General features: G+C 40.9%; 2 protein-coding genes across 3 annotated transcripts in view; one reads left to right on the top strand and one right to left on the bottom strand.

The window, feature by feature from the left end:
* Window positions 1-9579, top strand: part of MORN4 (MORN repeat containing 4) — a 28411-nt gene extending 18832 nt beyond the window's left edge. Inside the window, exon 5 of the mRNA XM_075843049.1 lies at window positions 2746-9579. Within this exon, the coding sequence (XP_075699164.1) occupies window positions 2746-2903 (158 nt within the window). The 3' untranslated portion in view covers window positions 2904-9579. The remainder of the gene's footprint in view (window positions 1-2745) is intronic.
* Window positions 9580-13092: 3513 nt separating this feature from the next.
* HOGA1 (4-hydroxy-2-oxoglutarate aldolase 1) overlaps window positions 13093-16414 on the bottom strand; it is a 29459-nt gene continuing 26137 nt past the window's right edge. For both annotated transcript variants that reach the window (XM_075842362.1, XM_075842361.1), the window contains exon 8: window positions 13093-13361. In XM_075842362.1, coding sequence (XP_075698477.1) covers window positions 13212-13361 — 150 coding nt within the window. In that variant the 3' untranslated portion in view covers window positions 13093-13211. The remainder of the gene's footprint in view (window positions 13362-16414) is intronic.

Here is a 16414-nt window from a genome sequence, read left to right as displayed (position 1 = left end):
ACACCCAGATCCTTCTCAACAAGTGACTCCGCCAGTGTAGCTCCCCCTAGGACATATGATGCATGCAGGTTGTTACACCCAGATCCTTCTCAACAAGTGACTCCCCCAGTGTAGCTCCCCCTAGGACATAATGCCTGCAGGTTGTTGGTACCCAGATGCATAACTTTACATTTATCTACATTAAACTTCATCTGCCAAGTGGACGCCCAAACACTTAGTTTGTTTAAATCTGCCTGCAATTCATGAACATCTTCCATAGACTGAACTATATTTCATAGCTTGGTGTCATTTGCAAAAATAGAAATAGTGCTATTAATCCCATCTTCTATATCATTAATAAATAAGTTGAATAATAGTGGTCCCAGCACTGAACCCTGGGGTACACCACTTATAACCGGTGACCATTCAGAGTAGGAATCATTGACCACAACCCTCTGGATACGGTCCTTGAGCCAATTCTCAATCCAATTACAAACTATATTTTCTAAACCTATAGTCCTTAATTTACCCATTAGGCGTCTATGGGGGACAGTGTCAAATGCCTTTGCAAAGTCCAAAAACACTAAATCCACAGCGGCCCCTCTGTCTAGACTTCTGCTCACCTCTTCATAAAAACAGATTAGGTTAGTTTGACAACTTCTGTCCTTAGTAAAACCGTGCTGGCTGTCACTTATAATGCTATTTATTGTCACATAATCCTGTATATAGTCCCTCAATAGCCCCATAAACATTTTCCCCATGATAGATGTTAAGCTTACTGGTCTATAATTACCCGGGGAAGACCTAGAGCCCTTTTTGAAAATAGGCACCACATTTGCGCTGCGCCAGTCCCTTGGCACTATACCAGTCACTAGAGATTCTCTGAATATTATGAAAAGGGGGACAGAAATAACTGAACTAAGCTCTTTAAGAACTCTAGGGTGTAACCCATCTGGTCCCGGGGCCTTGTGCACATTTATTTTATTTAATTTAGCCTGGACCATCTCTACATTCATCCAATTCAGTATATCAGCTGATATATTAACAGCACTGGCACCGGCTACATCAGCTGCTCTTTCTTCTGTTTTATATACAGAGCTAAAGAACCCATTTAGTAACTCTGCCTTCTCTTGATCCCCTGTGATCAACTCCCCATTACCATTATCTAGGGTTCCCACATGTTCAGACCTTGGCTTTTTAGCATTTATATACTTGAAGAATTTTTGGGGATTTGTTTTACTATCCTTGGCCACCTGCCTTTCATTTTGTATTTTTGCTAATTTTATTACCTTTTTACAGATTTTATTAAGATCTTTATATTTTACAAAGGCTGCAGCTGTACCCTCAGATTTGTATTTTTTAAATGCCCTTTTTTTGTCATGTATTGCCCCTTTCACAGAAGGTATAAGCCATGTGGGGTTTAATTTGAGTCGTTTATACTTGTTACCTATAGGAATAAATTTTGCACTATAATAACTCAAAGTAGATTTGAAAATCTCCCATTTATCATTTGTTCCATTATTTGACATTAGTTCTTCCCAGTCCATATCCTGAATTGCAGCCCTCATCCTGGGGAAATTGGCTTTCTTAAAATTAAACGTTTTTGCCCTCCCAGCCTGCGTTTTGTTTTTTACAGTATAGGTAAAATGTAACTATATTGTGATCACTGTTACCGAGGTTTTCACGAACATTGACATTCCCAACAAGATCTGCATTATTCGAAATTACCAGATCCAACAGAGCTTAATCTCTAGTCGGGTCTTCCACAAACTGGCCCATAAAATTTTCCTGCAACAGGTTGAGGAAATGTCTCCCCTTTGCAGTTGAAGTTGAACCATGACACCAATTAATATCCCGGAAATTAAAATCTCCCATTATCACTACAGTACCCGCCTGTGCAGCCCGCTCCATCTGTTTATATAGCTGACCTTCTATCTCTTCAGTTATATTGGGGGGGTCTATAGATTACACCAAAAGTCATTTTTTCAGTTTTTACCTCCCTTTGTAATTCCACCCACAAGGTTTCAACCTCCTCACAGTATTCATCCACTATTGTCTCTTTCACACTCACCTTCATATCACTTCTCACATACAGACATACACCACCACCTTTCCTATTTGTCCTGTCTTTCCGAAAAAGTGTAAAACCCTGTAGATTTACAGCCCAGTCATGTGAAGAGTCCAGCCATGTTTCAGCAACACCAACTATATCTATATTTTCTTCCAGTATCAAGACCTCCAGCTCCCCCATTTTGCTTGCTAGACTTCTGGCATTTGTGAACATACACTTTAACTTGCCTGTCAGTTTTTCACTTTTATTATCAGAAATGTGATTTGACATTAATTGGGCCTTTTTATTTACACTGATGTTTTGTAACGAAAGGATCTCCTTATCTTGTTGTCTAGTCCTCTCCCCACATTCTGTTTCTCCCCCCACCATGTAATACTACATTCTTCAAATCGGCTGTTTACAGGGGGTATTAGAAGCCCGACTTCCATCAGAAAAGGGGTGTCTTTGTGAGACCACACCTGTAATGAACATGGGTTTGGAACTAAACACACAATGGGGTCCGCATGCTTTTGTCCATTGACCATGACATGAAATCCCTTGTTCGTTTTGTTGTTTTTTGGGGTTTTTATCCCTGTCATGTAATATATTATTCTTTTTTGCTTTTATAATTTAGAACCTCAGACTTATATATATTTTTTTCAATTTTCACCCTTTACCATGAAATCTGCCTCATTATTTGCTTTTCACACTCGCAGGCCTTTTGACATTTTCCGATGGTTCCCACGGAATACCAAGAAACGAAGGTGTCTTTGAGAACAATAAACTGGTAAAGAGAGAGAAATGTCAAGCTGTAATCCAGAAGGCTATAAGTGCCTCCAAAGCGTCCTGCTGCCTGGCTGTCAACCAAGTCTAGGAGGACGATGTCACTCTCCGAGGACGGACGTGTCACCGATCACATTCTACAAGTGCACTCACCTTTTGATTTTTTTTTTCCCTTTGGCTTGTTTACACTGCTTGCTGGTAAAAGCAGATTGACTGCTGCCTTCTACGCTCTGAATTGCAATAGCTCTATATGAATATATATATATATATGTTTGTTTAATATGGGGACAGAGTCTTCTTATATGTAATAAGCTGCTGCTTACCCTTCCAAGTGCAATGGAACTTATACAGTGCCTCCTCCAGTGACAAAAAGCCCACCTCTGCTTCAGCAGCTTGCAATGAATACAATTCCTGCAGTATGTTCTGACACAAATCCCTTAGATCCTCTTCACAGGGTTTTTTTCTGTCTTTGCACAGTAACAAAGTTATTCGCATGGACATTTATATTTTGAGGACTACACATTTCATCATTGAAGAGAAGATGCAGTTAAATACTCCAATATCCTCACTGCCTTGGAAGTCTTTTGATGAAAAAATGGACTCCTGTTTCTCCCAGTGGTCTATGTCCCATAGAAGCAGTCCCTGCAGAGGCCATGGGGTCCTTGGCAAGAGTGTGGCCAGGTGCAGTTATGTACCATCCTGCTTTTTCATGGGTGGTAGGATTTTGTACTGGACCATCCTTTCCATAGACATCACAACAATGGCGTACAAAGGCGAGGAGATCGGACTCAAGGTTCAAGGTGCCCTCGACCTGGGATGGGAGGATATGGTGGCATTAACCAGTGCCAGGTGTAATGCCCCCATACAAGGGGCTATATATTCTCTATGAAAACCCTTGATTTCTCCATTGACGTAGTAGATATCTTTACTGTATAAGTATCCGTCACATACAAATAATCCACAGTGCATTGTTATTATCGGCAATAAGTTAGTGCACCTTCTTGAAGCAAGATATTACAGGTAAACCGCTAATTCTTGCATGGGGTTTTGAAGAATGTTCAGGTAATGTATGTATGGGGTCGTGTATTTTATTTGCTAAACAGGTTTACTATAAAGTGTACGGCCTTTTTACACGGGCCGATGATTGAATGAATGAGCTTTCGTATGAACGTTCGTTCCTGATCATCATCCTGTGTATACTGGGCAGCGGTCCATCGGTGAACGAGCAAACACTCATTTGTCGGCTGATCGGATCTTTAATGCGGCCATAAAAATGGTAGATAGTCTGTAGCACATCTCCTTATGTAAACGGGATGTGCTGCCAAAAAGATGCAAAATGTATGGGGACGAGCGATCGTATTAGCGATCACTCGTCCTCATACTTGCAATCATTGCTTTGTTTGAATAGAGAAAACGAGCGCCGATTAACATGCTGCATTGTATCAGCGCTCATTTGACGGGCAGAATATCGAAGTTAGCTGACAACGATCATGTTGCAGAATCAATTGTACCAAATTTTTCTTTATTTAGTAAGTTTGATTCTATGGCTACAAGCAACTTTGGATGCCGATTCTAGCTCCATTCAGGGGCGTAGCTGCGGTGGGGGTTTCGCTTCAGGTACTGGGTACCAGGGGGCATGCCAACAAGCCACTCTGCCTTGGCCAGTGTATTTAGATACAATACAGCAAACTGAATTTTTGCCTCGGGTAACGGAAAGTCTTGATACGATTCCATTGCCTTGTACCACAATTTTAAAATAGTTGCATGGAGTTGCAGACTACGAACTTAAAGACGTTAGGTTAGAGCTACACAGCGATTTTGGCGCAGCACAGGTCGCAGGTCCAAAGATCGCTGTGTCGCCCGGCCTGCATTACAGGTAATGAAAGTCAATGTGGTCGTTTTGCAACCTGCAAGTAACCGCGACACCAACCACAAGGAATCCAAACCTGCTGGACTTCTTGTGACTGTAGTGTCGTGTCAGTGGCATCCTGCGGGTTCAAAAGCCACCACATTCACTTACATAGCTGCGATATGCAAGCTTTAGATGCACGTCCTGTGTCGCGGCCAAAGTCACCATGAGGCCCTAGCCGAAACTGGACTGCAGCATCTTTATTTAGAAGGGAGAAGAAACTGCAAGGTTTTTTTATTTGACACATGGTCACATGACTATTTGTAAATAACTCCAGCAGTTAAGGGAAACATTATCCCTTTAAATTAGGGCCTGTTCACATCAGCGTTCGTTTCGCTGAGGGGTTTCGTCTGAGGTTTCCGTCGGATTAACCCCTCAGTGGAAAGTCAAACGTGAACCTCAGCTTCCGTTTCCCTCACCATTGAACTCAAGCTAATAATTTCTGTCACTGTTGGACGGAATAAATAGCGCAGTTGACTTTTTCAGCCATATTAGGGCATCTTTAGTATGCCCTAATAAATAGGGGCCTGTCCTGGTGACAGGTTCTCTTCAAAATATACTAGCAATGTTCATAATTTAGTATACAAGTGTCTCCAAAGTGGAGTTCCTCTTTAAACTTCATGTTGGCCTCTCCAAGTCCGTATAAAAACTTGTATCTAGGCCAGTTGGTCAAGTGGTTGTAAGGTAACCATAGATAATCATTAACGGAGTAGTGCATTCTGGGAGCTCAGATAACATGTCTGACAGCATGATGGAGATAAACTGCAGTCTGTTTCCAAGGGCAACCAGCAGAATTTTGAAATCGGCTTTGTATAGGAATGCAGAAATTGTTGGAATAACTCGAAATTGCTGCAAAGAAGAACAATTGCGTTGTCATTGGTAACCAGTTAAATACCAGCTCTGCACTTACTGTTTTTCTTCTGCGCTAGGTTTCATATATGGCGGCCAATTGGCAGATCCGCCAATAGGAAGGATTTGAAAATCTTCCTCATCATATGTCTGTTGGACAGGTTGAATGTATTTCACTGCATTGTACATTGACAGTCGCTGAATTTTACAGTAAATGTAATGCTTGTCCTTACTCTTCCCATAAACATTACAGTGTAGCTGGCTGACGACTGCCGATAACAGACGGTTACATCTATGGGGTTATCTCCTGATGAGGGTTGCAGTACCTGCTCCATACATATTCAGTCTTCCGTTTTATTGGACAGCAAAGCCTATACCTAGCCAACATTTTTTAACTAAAAATTAAAATTGGATTTTGGAGACTGCTAAGGCCCAAAATAGACATTAGGTTAAAGGCGCTGTTCGAACATTTCTGCAAAATTCCCAAACCGATTTTAAAAAAAACAAACCGTTGTAATATGCTTTCCGCTACTTACGTTAGGTCCCTGTCAGGCCTGCGATGTGACCCTAGCGTCCAGTGGCAGCTGTTTGGATGTCATGTCCCTATGGATGCAAAGTCACTGATGCCTATTAATGGGAAGTATATAAAAAAAAAATTGTATTCCTAAATGCTTACAGATTTTGGGGGATATTGGGAAAATGCCTTTAACTGCAGGATCTACTGACAATCTAATGGGTATGGGGCACTGCTAGACAACCTCAAGGGAGGAGATCAAATGAGCCATGTGCAGTTTTTGCAGATTATTCTAATGTACCCCTCAAATCCCAAGCCCTTCGAGATTAGGGGAGCTGGAGGTATCTAATCTATATGATCAGATGAATGATTTGTGGAAAGTGAATTTGAGTTTGTAATATGCGTTTATTCCCTACTTTGGTGGTGGATTGTTCATTATTGGTCATCCTATTCCTATTCACATTACGCTTTGATGCTTCCGTCGGAGATATACATCAGGAGAATTTAACAACGTATGCCTCCTATAGAAGGCTGCGACATATACCACTGCATTGGCATACGGTAGCATACATCTCCCATTCCATTGTAAAAATAAAACCGTATACCGCTATATAGAACAGTGTAGTCTACTACGCTATTCTATACAGCGGAAAAAGAGGTGTACCAACCTGGCGTATAACAGCCTTTTGTCATATGTTGATTAAATGTGGCCCTTTGGATACAATCATTTTATGCGTCGGGAATTCACCTGGGTGGAAGGGGCTCCCTAGCGTTTGTGGATTAATGGTTCTTTTGGATCTATCCAGAGTTCCTGACCTAGTAAGCGCTGTGATAAAACTAACATGCGCCTTATTCTGCTGAATATAACTGCTGATGCCAGGCTCTTCTTTGTGTGATGCTAGTAATGTGCTTAACACTTGGAGCCAATCAGATGTCTGTCGACCTGCCAGCATGCAGTTTTGCAGACACAAAGAAAAAAAGAAACTGCAGCTGCATACCCCTCTTCCCTCTCTTCTATTTACTCTTTTATTCTAGATGGATTTTTATTGAGGAGGTTTCTGAATATTTACAGAGTCTGCAGGCAAGGAAAGTGTGACTACAGCATGCTGGAAGGTGAGGAAGATTCCAGTTATTCTTTATATATACACCTTCTAGATATGTACTACTGAATAATGCAAACCGCAGAAATAAAATTTATAACGGAGCCCCCCACCTGTGCCATTGTGCCATTTATAATACTGACGTTTTATTATATGGCAGAGGGACCTTTAGGTACCCAGGGCCTGGGTAAAACTGCTGCCTCTGCACCCCCTATATATACGCCCCTGGCAAAAAGAGTTCTAATGATAGGTGCGGTTTAAGGAAAAGTTGTAATAAGGTGGTGCGTCACTTTAAGGCAGAATTCAGACGACCGTAGTATACGTTAAAACAATGTATTTCAATGGGGCCATTCACACGGCCGTTGTTTTAACGGACCGTGTGAAGGGTCCTTTGAAAAAGAGAACATGTCCTATTCTTCTGTTTTCACGGATCCCTTGATAGACTCAAGTCTATGGGGACCCGTGAAAACAGGACCCGCACGGGTGCAACTCGGACGTGAAAAACTGCAGTTTTTCACTTCTGAGTTTCCCCACGTTTGTCTGTATCCGGCCTAAGACTTGATTAATATATTGCTATGTTACTTAAGTGTCAGGTCTTCTTGATTTACGAGCAAGAACTTTCTATACCAACAAATTGCAAACATATATACTAAAGGTGTTATTGTTTTTATAAACATGGGCATTTATATATTTCAGCGCTAAAGGATTCTTTTGTCTGGCTGGTCCAAATAAACCTCCCCACCTATTATATCCCATTGTAACAGATGACAATGTTTAGTAGTTATAATACTTGCATTGTATTCGCCTTGTTTAGTTTACTATATTACTGGCATCTTAGATCCCTAAAGCGTCTTGAAATCCATTTTAGATGCCCAAAAAGAAGTGTGTGCTGCATTTTTAAAAGTCCATCCCTCTTGGCTGATTGGCTGAGAGGAACCACCTGACAGGCTCCAGACACCTTACGTACGACTATGCCTGGTACTGTAGCTCAGCCCCATTCACAGCCCCATGGATGAGCCGTAGTGCCTAGATAAACATTGAAGTGGCTGGAGTGCTGTTGCCCCTTTGTCCAACCCATGGGACCCCCAACGATTACTCATGCATGGTCTATCCTGAATTTTTTTAGAACCCCTTTAAAGAGGTCTCTCTTGGTGACAGGTCCTTCCTAAAGTTCTCCTTTTTCTTCTTCACCTTGGATGCAGCCATTGTTGGGTGTTTCACCACTTTTTATGTAAATGCATCTCATTGTTCAAGTGAATAGGCGCCAATATTTAGATGAGCTGCCCACAGGTTATTCACTCAACAATAAGATTTCCTGACTCAAATGGTTTTCCATCAATGAAAATTTTCGAATCCAGAATAATGAAAACGTTCAGTCACTCTAGTTATGGCCATGATCCAAAATTTTTGGGTGAGAAAATAATTCGAATGTCATAAAATATCTGCGCACATATGTTGGATGTTTGTCTTTGAGTCTTTGCCCAGCTGCTTCATGGTTCTGAAATAGGAATCCATAGAAACTCAATATCATCTTGGTTTCCGGCATTTTGCACATCTTGTAGATGATGGCCCTGGATCTCGGATGTCCATTAAAAATCACCTCTTTTGGTGTCCCACCCCTTACAAAACAACTGAGTTCCCAGCTAAGAGACCACAGTAGGGTGATGATATATAGGACTGGACTACATATGGTGTATTTGGACCTACAATGACATGCACCATCCAAGTCCATGGAGCTATTGCGGTAAGAATACATTGAGTCACACAATAGTATTTATCATCCAACTCAAGTTGCCCAACACTCTTTAGATGTTGCATGCATCTTCTGTGTCACTCAATGAAGAATCCAATCCCAGCTCTAGTCTTTTTCTTGTACAGACCCATATCTGCTTAACCACTTTGTATAAAGTATGAATAATATCCAGTATTGTTTAGTTAAGTGTGGGCCAAAAGGGTCAAATAGTGACCTAATTTCCACATCAACTTATGTAAGTTGGACGTTCTTGTCACAGGTGTAGATGGTGAGGATACTGTTTGGTAGCGCCACTCATGGTATTTGGGTCACAAACTTTATTGAGGGAAACCGAATTGAGGTAAAAGGTTAGGGTTAAAGTAAATTATCTGAGCTCCAGCAAAAGTTTCTCAGGAGCAGTGGTATTTCGAATGGGATCACTGTTATTTTAAAGCTATATGGATGTAAATGTTTATCGTGTAACTTTATTTTGTGTGTGTTCAGCACTTTTTGCTTATTTATGTGTGTACTTAAAAATTCACTTACAGTTATTGAATGTCTAAAATACACTACACGATCTGTCTGTTTCGAGAATTGTGCCTTGGTTGTCTTATGTCTGAATTCTTCTATACTTGAAAAAGCATTAAAGTCACATACAGAATCCTCCACTTGTCTGGTGTCTGTCACTTCAAACTCTTTTTTTCGTTCATATCCGCACCCTGGCATGTGGATCCTCGGCTGGTCCTAAGGGGTGAGTCCTACATGAATAGCATTATTGCCTTACCGGGAGACGCTCCAAGTATGAGTCTGCATGGAATTACATGAGAGAGGAAGACGGGTGCATGGGGGAGGAACAGAGCAACCATATATTGGCACATACACATGTAACTACAACGGAAGATAACTCGTAAGGTTCTGTTCATATCTCCGTTCTCTATTTCTGTTGCTCTGTTCCATCGTAGGAGCAGAAGGAAAATGGAGTACCGCATCCATCACATGATGGATAACAACAGCGCCCGACAGAACCAATTGACTTTAATGGGTTCCGACGTAGTGTCCATCGAAATACTGCTGCATGCTACACTATTTTGTCTGGGACTCTTTATCAGAATATGGGACGGAGGCTCCTAATCGAGCCTCAATGCAGATGTAAACTTAGCTTTACTTGTATATGAAATGGGTGGACTTTTGGGGAAAATTGTAGCTAACAGTAGTGGATATTGTATCTGGCTGTCTTTTTGGGACACATTGTGGCAGACAACAAGGGACACCCTGCTATCCATTGATCTTATTCAGTTTCATATTGCAATCAATCAAACTTCCAAATGTTCAGGAGATCAGCCATTTTCCCCTCTCCTCCTCCCAATTCTGTGTATGGCAACTGGCTGCAGCAGGAGCCCTCCCCCACTGCTTTGTCGTAAGCAACCAGGAATGTAAAGCCCTGCCCCTTTAGCTAAGCCCCACCCCTCAGCCATCTTCCAGCCAGAGGTGGAACAAATAAGAAGGACATTATCACCTGTGTTCTACGAGACTGTTTGTCAGTCTGCAGGATTTTCTGCACATTCCTCAAACAAAGAATGCGGGCACGTTTATGTCCTGTCTACTTTTATCAATAATTTGTAGGTTTAGTGTTCCTTTAAGAATATTAGAAATTACCTTGGAGCTCCAGGACCTGTATGAAAGCACTTGACCTATGGTTTTTATATGTTCAATAAACTCCTTGGTGACTTCTAATCTTATAGTTTACAGGAAGGGCTACATTATCCCATATAGATTTATCGGAACCTGACTATTTACGAATTGGAAGAACCTTTCCTAATAGCGCCTAAAATCTGATGCAACCAACCAGTACATTTCCTATTTCCATTCACTGCAGTTTTAAAAGATGTGTGTACAGAATATATTCGACAGCAGGAGCCCTCGGGATATCAGTTTTTTTTGTTTTTTTTACCTCCGCTTCCCCATCTGACAAACATGGCATAAATCATCCAGCGGGAATTTCATGATGAGTAAGTTTATACACCCTGCTAATGTGAGATCAAGCCTGTCGCTAATCATCCTGGGTATGAATTGGTAGAAGGGCACGGCTAATTCTAGAAATATTTTGTAGCAATGCATCGCACTGTAATGTAATCATTACGCCTTAGTTTATGTGCAATGGATAGTGGCAGCTACATGTTTAAAAATGCTAATGTTATCACACCCAGCAGATTCGGTGACGCTTCTTTTCAGTTTGAATCATATTTCATTCATAGAGCCCAGTGGTGGAGCAAAGTACTAAAAGAGACACGTGGCTCTGGATACTAAATATGATACAGTACCTTGTTTCACCCTGACATTCTGTTTTGTATCAATGATAAAATTTGTTGCATAGGATTAATCACCTTCTATGTCTAAGTCAATAACCAAGACAGAAGCATATGTATCCATTAAAACATTTCACGGTATAAAAATCTATGTAAGTTGTTAAATAACTTTGCAAATACTTTACTTTACTGTTTTAGTAGCAATTTCAAGTTAATCCATGTCATTTTCTCCACGTATAGAGCTGCTGTCCTAATTCTGTTGGTTGCCCTTGGAAACAGACTGCAGTTTGGATCCACCCTGTTGACAGTCATGTGACTTCACAGCTGAGTTCTGTGTAGCTCATCTAAGCTCCGGCAAGGACATGTCAAGTTTTGATCAGTAGGGGTCTGGAGCACCAAGACCCCCACTGATCGCTAAAACGAAGAGGCAGAGGCGATTGGGACAGTGCCGTGCCACTTCGTTTCTGATTGGCTTCCTGAGGAATGCCGAGCGAGCGGTGTACGGACTCCGACTTTCTATCGAGCCCGTACACCGCTCTGGGGGAGGCCAATCAGAAGCTAAGCGGCATGGCGCTCACCAGAGCACTTCTGACGCTGTGTTTTAGCGATTGATGAGGGTCTCCGTGCTCTGACCCCACCGATTAAAACATCTGACATGACACTATGACATGGCAAAAGTTTTTTTGTTTTGTTTTTTAAAGTTTAGTTACACTTTAAGGGATCTACCAGGGGATTAAGGACAGGTACGTGTTGTTTTTTTTAATTGGCTTAGAATTTAAATTCTAGATATTTTTTCTAGTAGTACTATATTGTAAAACAGATCATGGCAAATACAAAGATCATATCTATTTCAACCTGTAGTTCCTATATGTAAAATTTTGGGTATATGGGCTGAAGCCAGTGGTATGGCAAGGATTGATAAGTAAGCAGTTTTTATTTAGGGGGACAGAGTTTACTTTTATTTGATTTTTATTTATTAATTTTTATTTTTTTGCTTCTTTTAATGTATTTTCAGTCTGTCCACTATAGCTCAGAAAAGTCAATTGGGGGAATATATAATTTTATAATTTTTTCTCAACCGTAGTTTCTGTAACTGGGGCTGCCACTGGCAATGTCTTTGGGTTGTCCCACCTGTATTTACATCCTGTAGTATGGCAAATGTCATATCTTTATATTTTAGGTCAGCTCTAAGGCTACATTCAGATGATCGTAGCCAACATCGGACGTGAAAAACTGCAGTTTTTCATGTCCAAGCTGCTCGCGTTATCCCACATCCCCCATAGACTAGAGCCTATGGAGGAGTGCGTGAAGCGCAAAAAAAAATAGGACGTCCTATTTTTTTCATGGCTCTTCACACACTCCAATGGGGCCGTTCACACGACTTGTTTCAACGAAGTACAAGTGTCCGTGTAATGGCCGTTGTTTTAATGGCCGTCACACGGACTACATATACGCTCATCTGAATGAGCCCTTAGAATGAAGGCTATGTTCATACTAGAGTCATGGTTTACGTTAATAAAGTCCTTATAGAGAGCTATGCCAGCTGAATTTAAAGGGTTCATCAGTGTTCCAGTATTTTCGATAAGAATAGCACTGCACGATACATTCTAGTATATTTTGTAGAATAAAGTACAAAGAACCCCATTAATGCAAGTGTGACTATCAGGAGCGATTATAACCGGCTATAGTAGAACCAATCAAGAACAAAGCAGTGGTCAGTTGTCTCAGGCCATGTTCAGAGGTGATGGATTTGTTGCAGATTTTTGTCGCAGATTCCGTACTCAAAATCTGCAACAAAAGTACAGATCATGTGGGTTTTACAAAACCCCATTCTCACGCAGCTTAAAAATTCAGAGTGGACATTAGGGCATGCTGTGGATTTTCAAACTCTATGCATCGTGTTTTCTTTATTTCGTTTTCTTTTACAAGCATTTGATTTACTTTGGATTTCAATGTAAAGTTTCTGCTTTTTGATATTTTATGGTATAACTAAAGCCATCCATTATTAGTAAAAACGTTCCTCAGTTCCTTCAGCTCCGGCTCAGTCAGTGGTACAAGAGGAGAACGGCAATTGCCTCCATGGAATCCGAACCACTCCATGGCCTGCTTCAAGCCCGGGATCCCAAACCTGCGTGTCACCTGGGAAAGAGAGGTAGAAGGAAATTATATATATATATATATTTTTTTTTTAAAAAGTTAATTTTTATTTTAACTGCTCCGGGACATGTGTTGGTATTCAGTGGTGTCACGTAAGGCTCCTGGGTACCAGTGCACAATCTATAACAGGGCCCCTGTCTACCATTTGCTATTTGTAACTCCAGGGTCTGCTTATGTGGTAGAGGGGCCTTTGAGACCCATCAGAGACCAGGGCCCAGATGCGACTTTTCTGTGCATCGCCTGTTGGTACTCAACATCAGATGTGTTTATTTTTGTTACCTTGACAAAATAGTGATCACAAAGAGAATTTCTACCAAACTTTAAAAACTCATATGAGTCGCTCTCTTCTGTTCATTTTTTTCTTAATTAACTGTATAGGTGTTTAAATCCAGCGCAGCTCCTGTGCCGTCCGTTTTCTGCGGTCTTGGTTTACGTTGATCCAATGATGGTGCGCGTGTGCGTGCGTGCGTGTGTGTGTGCGTGTGTGCGTGTGTGCGTGTGTGTGTGCGTGTGTGCGTGTGCCCCCCTTTCAAAACAGCTGATCGACGGGGATCACGAAAGTCGGACCCCGACCCATCAGCTTTTGATCGCTTATCCGGAGGAAAAGCCAGCCCTTTTTAGTGGGTGGGAAACCCCTTTAATAACATTTTAAATCATTTTTTTTTTAAATCTATATAAATATATATGTATAGTTGCTTCAAAATTCTGCTGGTTGCCCTTGGAAACAGACAGCAGTTTAGCTCCACCCACTGCCAGACATGTGACCTAACAGCCAAGGTATAACTATGTCATTATCATTGGAGCTCCCCCAATACACTGCTTTGTAGTAACAGGAATCCAGCAGAATTGTGAATTTAACTTTGTCTGTAAATAGAGGGGGAAACTTTGTGTAAATTGAAATCAATATCAGATGAATAAAGAAAAATATTTAAACCGTTACTCAACATTTTATGCAGGTTTATAAATATTGGTCAAGAGTTAAGTGTCCCTTTTAAATCTGTCATGTAATATATTCACAAATGGAATGTGAAATGTCCATTATGTAGCCGACCTTCCATACGTTCACGTTACTTCAATTAATTACATTCAGTCATGTTCTATAAATACTCGGGAACAATTCAAGCAGCGTCTTATGATTGGTGAAACTGGTTGAGGTTTATGTAGAGTACATTTCTCCGGTCATATTAATGACAGTGCGCTGGGTATAATAGACTCTCTCCATGTTATACAGCAAGTCATGACATGATAGCAGCTGTTACTACATGTTAACAATCCCACGTATGGCAGTGAAGTTTTATTGCCAACATTGATATTTTAAGAGGTACCAGTGTTATATGGCTTAAAGGGAAGCCGACCACGAATAATAGGGTTTCAAGGTGACCAGCCAACGCAGTGTTAACTTTATTCTGCAGGTGAATATAATAATGGAGATATTTATATAGTTTTTTTCATGTTTTACTACTTTTTACATACTAGTTAAATAATTTGTTAAAAAAAACTGTCACAATATTCTGAGATCCATAACTTTTATTTTTTCATTTATGACGCTGTGTGAGGGATTGATTTTTTTGGGGGGACGAGCTGTAGTTTGTAGTGGCACTTGTAACTTTTTGATCACTTTTTATTCAATTTTTTTTGGAAGGTAAGGCAATTCTGGCTGGTTTTGTGTTTGTTTTTTATGGCGTTCACCATGCGGGACAATAATATAGTATTGTACTTTTATGGACATAACTACACCAATTATATTTTTTTATGGCTTCATTACTTTAGGGGCAAAATGGTAACTTATTTTTTTACTTTTAACATTTTTATTCCTAAAAACGTTATTTAAAGATTTTCTACATTTATTTTTATTCCCAGAGAACTTGAGCACGCTTGCACAATACACTGCAATACTTCTGTATTAGGCAGGGCTTAATAGGAGGACCATGATGGCAGAACTGGGGTCTTGATTGAGCCCGCAGACTGCCATGAGAACTTATCGGCACACCGTGATCGTGTCAGGACCGACGGGGTGACAGAGGGCCCATCCTTTGTCTTACAGCTTAGGTGCTCAGTTCACTATTGACTGCGGTATTTAAATGGTTGGGATTGTAGTTATTTTTGTTTTCGGGCATTAGAACGAAGTGTCAGATGTAATATAGCCCATGGCACCGCTCCATACACATCCCCCCCTCCCGACTATGATGTACATGTACGTTAAGTGTCGGGAAGGGGTTAATATAGCTGTGTAGTGGTTAAGGATTTGTTTTTCTGATCCAGAGCTCTAAATCCCCTTCGTAGACAAAAATTTTAATCGCAATATTCTGGATGGCACCGGCCACCTCTAGGGGGAGCTTACTGCATACTGCTTTATTATAGAGTTCTATGTATAATCCGTATGCAGTCAGCTACTAAGCTTCTACTATGCAAGAACTGCGCTGCAGACTTTCCTATTATTGTGCCAAAAAGCAACAGAAACCAGATGGAACAGCGCTGGTGTGAGCCTAACCTTATTCCGTTCTGCTCCTGCGCCATAGTTCTCTAGTCCCGTCTTTGTGCAGTTGAACATAATAATGTGTAATCGCCGAGGAACGTTAACTTTTCCCGTTGTAATGATATTGTACCCCAATAAATCTCTGTTCCTTGCTAGTTAGTGCCTGAATACGTATGCATGTTTGCCTAGCAACAAGCACTGCCTGTTCCTGTATAGAATGGAAGGGCTGGTAGTGCATATTGTCACTAGATACAGCTCACTAACATTTCTGCTGCCTGCACATTGCATGGCTGCTGATGGACTAAAAGGGATGGGGCGCCTTCACGACCAATTTTTTTTTTATTCATCTAAAATGCACTGGATCAATATAAATATGTACTGAAAAAAATATAGGTCTTCATTAACAATCTCCCATCATTTTGTTTCTACAGTTCCTATGTAGATTTGTGTGTCTCCATGGTAACAGACTACAAACTAATCCTGTGTAGTCTTATCCTGCAATCATGTTGCCATCGATCTGTCCCCTAGTGAGCAAATTGAAGGAAGTGCGACTGCAGCA

This window comes from Rhinoderma darwinii, chromosome 11 (assembly GCF_050947455.1).
Source record: "Rhinoderma darwinii isolate aRhiDar2 chromosome 11, aRhiDar2.hap1, whole genome shotgun sequence".
Taxonomy (NCBI): domain Eukaryota; kingdom Metazoa; phylum Chordata; class Amphibia; order Anura; family Rhinodermatidae; genus Rhinoderma; species Rhinoderma darwinii.
Note: the sequence above shows the minus strand (reverse complement) of the source record. Positions and strands in the feature narration are given on the sequence as shown.